This window comes from Gadus macrocephalus, chromosome 12, assembly GCF_031168955.1.
Source record: "Gadus macrocephalus chromosome 12, ASM3116895v1".
Lineage (NCBI taxonomy): Eukaryota > Metazoa > Chordata > Actinopteri > Gadiformes > Gadidae > Gadus > Gadus macrocephalus.
Genome location: NC_082393.1, coordinates 25,698,353 through 25,700,852, shown reverse-complemented (window position 1 = coordinate 25,700,852; position 2,500 = coordinate 25,698,353). Strand labels below are relative to the sequence as shown.

General features: G+C 41.6%; 1 protein-coding gene across 1 annotated transcript in view; it reads left to right on the top strand.

The window, feature by feature from the left end:
* Positions 1 to 2,500, top strand: part of gpc5b (glypican 5b) — a gene marked incomplete at its 3' end in the record, with an annotated part of 14,682 nt that overhangs the window by 9,623 nt on the left and 2,559 nt on the right. The window contains exon 8 of the mRNA XM_060066307.1: positions 1,817 to 1,937. Coding sequence (XP_059922290.1) covers positions 1,817 to 1,937 — 121 coding nt within the window. The remainder of the gene's footprint in view (positions 1 to 1,816; positions 1,938 to 2,500) is intronic.

The window sequence follows — 2,500 nt, the reverse complement described above, 5'->3', positions numbered from 1 at the left end:
GACTATCCCATCTTCCTTCAAGCCCAATTTGTCCCCAAAAATATAGAGATAACAATAAAAAGGATAAGGAACAAACTGCATAAGGTAATGGAATTCATACACAAACAGTTAAGAAGCTTGAGTCCCAGTCTGGAGCAACGGGCATAACACTACAAAAGTCTGTTGTTTGCAGATGACCTGCTGCTGTCCATAGAAGGCCTAAAGCAGCACATATTCATTCTGCACAGCTTCTCTCAAACCTGGGACTTGACAGTGAACCTTTGTGATAAAAAAATGATATTTGATGAAGACCCAGCCTACACAAATACAAATTCTGGGGTCCACTCGCTAACCAAGGTTTTATAAACTCGGACAAACTTAAATTCTATGTGCAAAATTTTTCAACTCCAAATGGGTCATTTGGAAATCATGCAAACTCAGCTTTTATAAATTTACTAGAGAGAGAGAGAGAGAGAGAGAGAGAGAGAGCGCGCAAGATAATAGAGAAAATAATATTAATCCTCAGGAATGAGGCTAGATTTACAGTTTAAATAATCACATACTCTCAATTCAGATCACTATCTCTGGCTTCTTCAACATTAGCTTCTTCTGTGTGTGTGTGTGTGTGTGTGTGTGTGTGTGTGTCCTTGGCATGCATGCTGGTAAACCCTTTCAAATATTGCCTACAGTGCAGGGCTAAACTGGGATAATAGATTTTTGAGTAGGTGTTTGTGCAGTATGTTAATTTGCATGCCTGCGTTCATGTATTCATATGTTTGTTATACGTCTGCGTGTGGGCGTGTGTCAGTCCGAACTCATCCATGGGGCTGTGCTGCATCAGGGAGGTATCACCACTGAGGTGGTGATTTATTCTGGATCCTTCCCCAGAACTTATGAGAACGTCCCTCAGATATATATATTCTCTCTCTCTCTCTCTCTCTCTCTCTCTCTCTCTCTCTCTCTCTCTCTCTCTCTCTCTCTCTCTCTCTCTCTCTCTCTCTCTCTCTCTCTCTCTCTCTCTCTCTCTCTCTCTCTCTCTCTCTCTCATATCTCGGCCTCCACATTCTCTGAACAGGCAATTTTTGAGACAGGCGCGCCAGTAAGTCAGAAATGTAAAGAGACAGACAGAATACAAATAAGGGGATTTCTGTTTGGGATGTTGGAAAGACAAGGAGCTGTCATACTCAATAGGACAAGGCTTACACAGTGGAACATGTTGCCTGGCTGACATCAATGAATTTTAATTAGACAGTAAACGCCAAACTGTGACACTAATGAAGCAAGCTGAATGTTGGCAGAGGTTTTACAGCGACCAAACGTAGACGTCCATCTCTCATATTACAGACCACCTCTTTACTCTGGATCTGATTTTTATAGGAGGGGAATATATCAGATGATTTCTCCCAACGTTTCCAGTTTGGGTCAATCTGTGTTTTCAGTGGAAGCCAGCATTCCTTCTACCAGCGTCCAATTCTGCATTGTTTCATGTGCTGATGATTGAAAGAAGCAATCATAGCTTTCAAACTGACCAGATGATGTAATACAGATAACCAAAGTTTACATATGTCGAATGAAAATAACAATGAGAGGTGTAAGGTATTGATACCAAGGTATCATCTTTGATTTCCAATCTGTGTTTAGTGCAACATTATTTTCCCAAGCAAAACATTTTTGCATAATTTTGTGAGCAGGGCAGCAGGAAAAATCTAGTTGACGCTTTGGCCATAACAAGTCATGACCGACCCAGCTCCGCAGTAATACTCTTTGGATTTGTGTATGTTTGTTCAACTCGTATATGAAGTCTATATCTCCATATTCCATGTTTTTTTTTTTGTAGTTATACAGGTCCTGTGGTTGACGGCAGTCTCAAAGCCCAGAGAGAGAACCCGGAGATGTCTGTACGCAATACCGACGCTGGCCTGCGGGGGGCGAAGAAGAGGCTGGAACAACTGATAAAGGTTAGGAGTCCCTTTCAGAGTTTATACAGGATATACCACTCTCCCCAGATTACAACGTTCAATCCAGCGTCAATAGAGACCGTTTTTGGGCCTCAGGCTGTAGATGGAAGGTCGTTAATAATATAATGGGGAACGACAATAGTACAGAGCAGGAAAGGAGAATGGATCGGGCAATGCTGCACTGCTTGATGTAAGACTCAGGAGTTTATACAGTTGAACCATGGGGAACTCTTGGTAATAAAGGACATTTATGTTTTGTGAGGGCACACTGAATCATCTGAGGTCGAGCCAACAAATGAAATCACAATGTTGAGCCTGAGAACACCCTATGGAAGAAACAATATTGAGTCTGTAACGCATTGAAAGAAATCGCAACCCAATTCAGATGAATTCAGAGCAGCACAAAGGTTATTGTTGTTCTTCCCACCAATCGAGGCTCTCCTTTGTTGTCCTGCCACTTGCCATTTTTTCTTTTTAGTTTTTGCACATACAGGTATACTATACACCTGACTTTGATGTGATGCCTTAAATTACACATGCCTTCTTATAAAAGGCAAACTCCA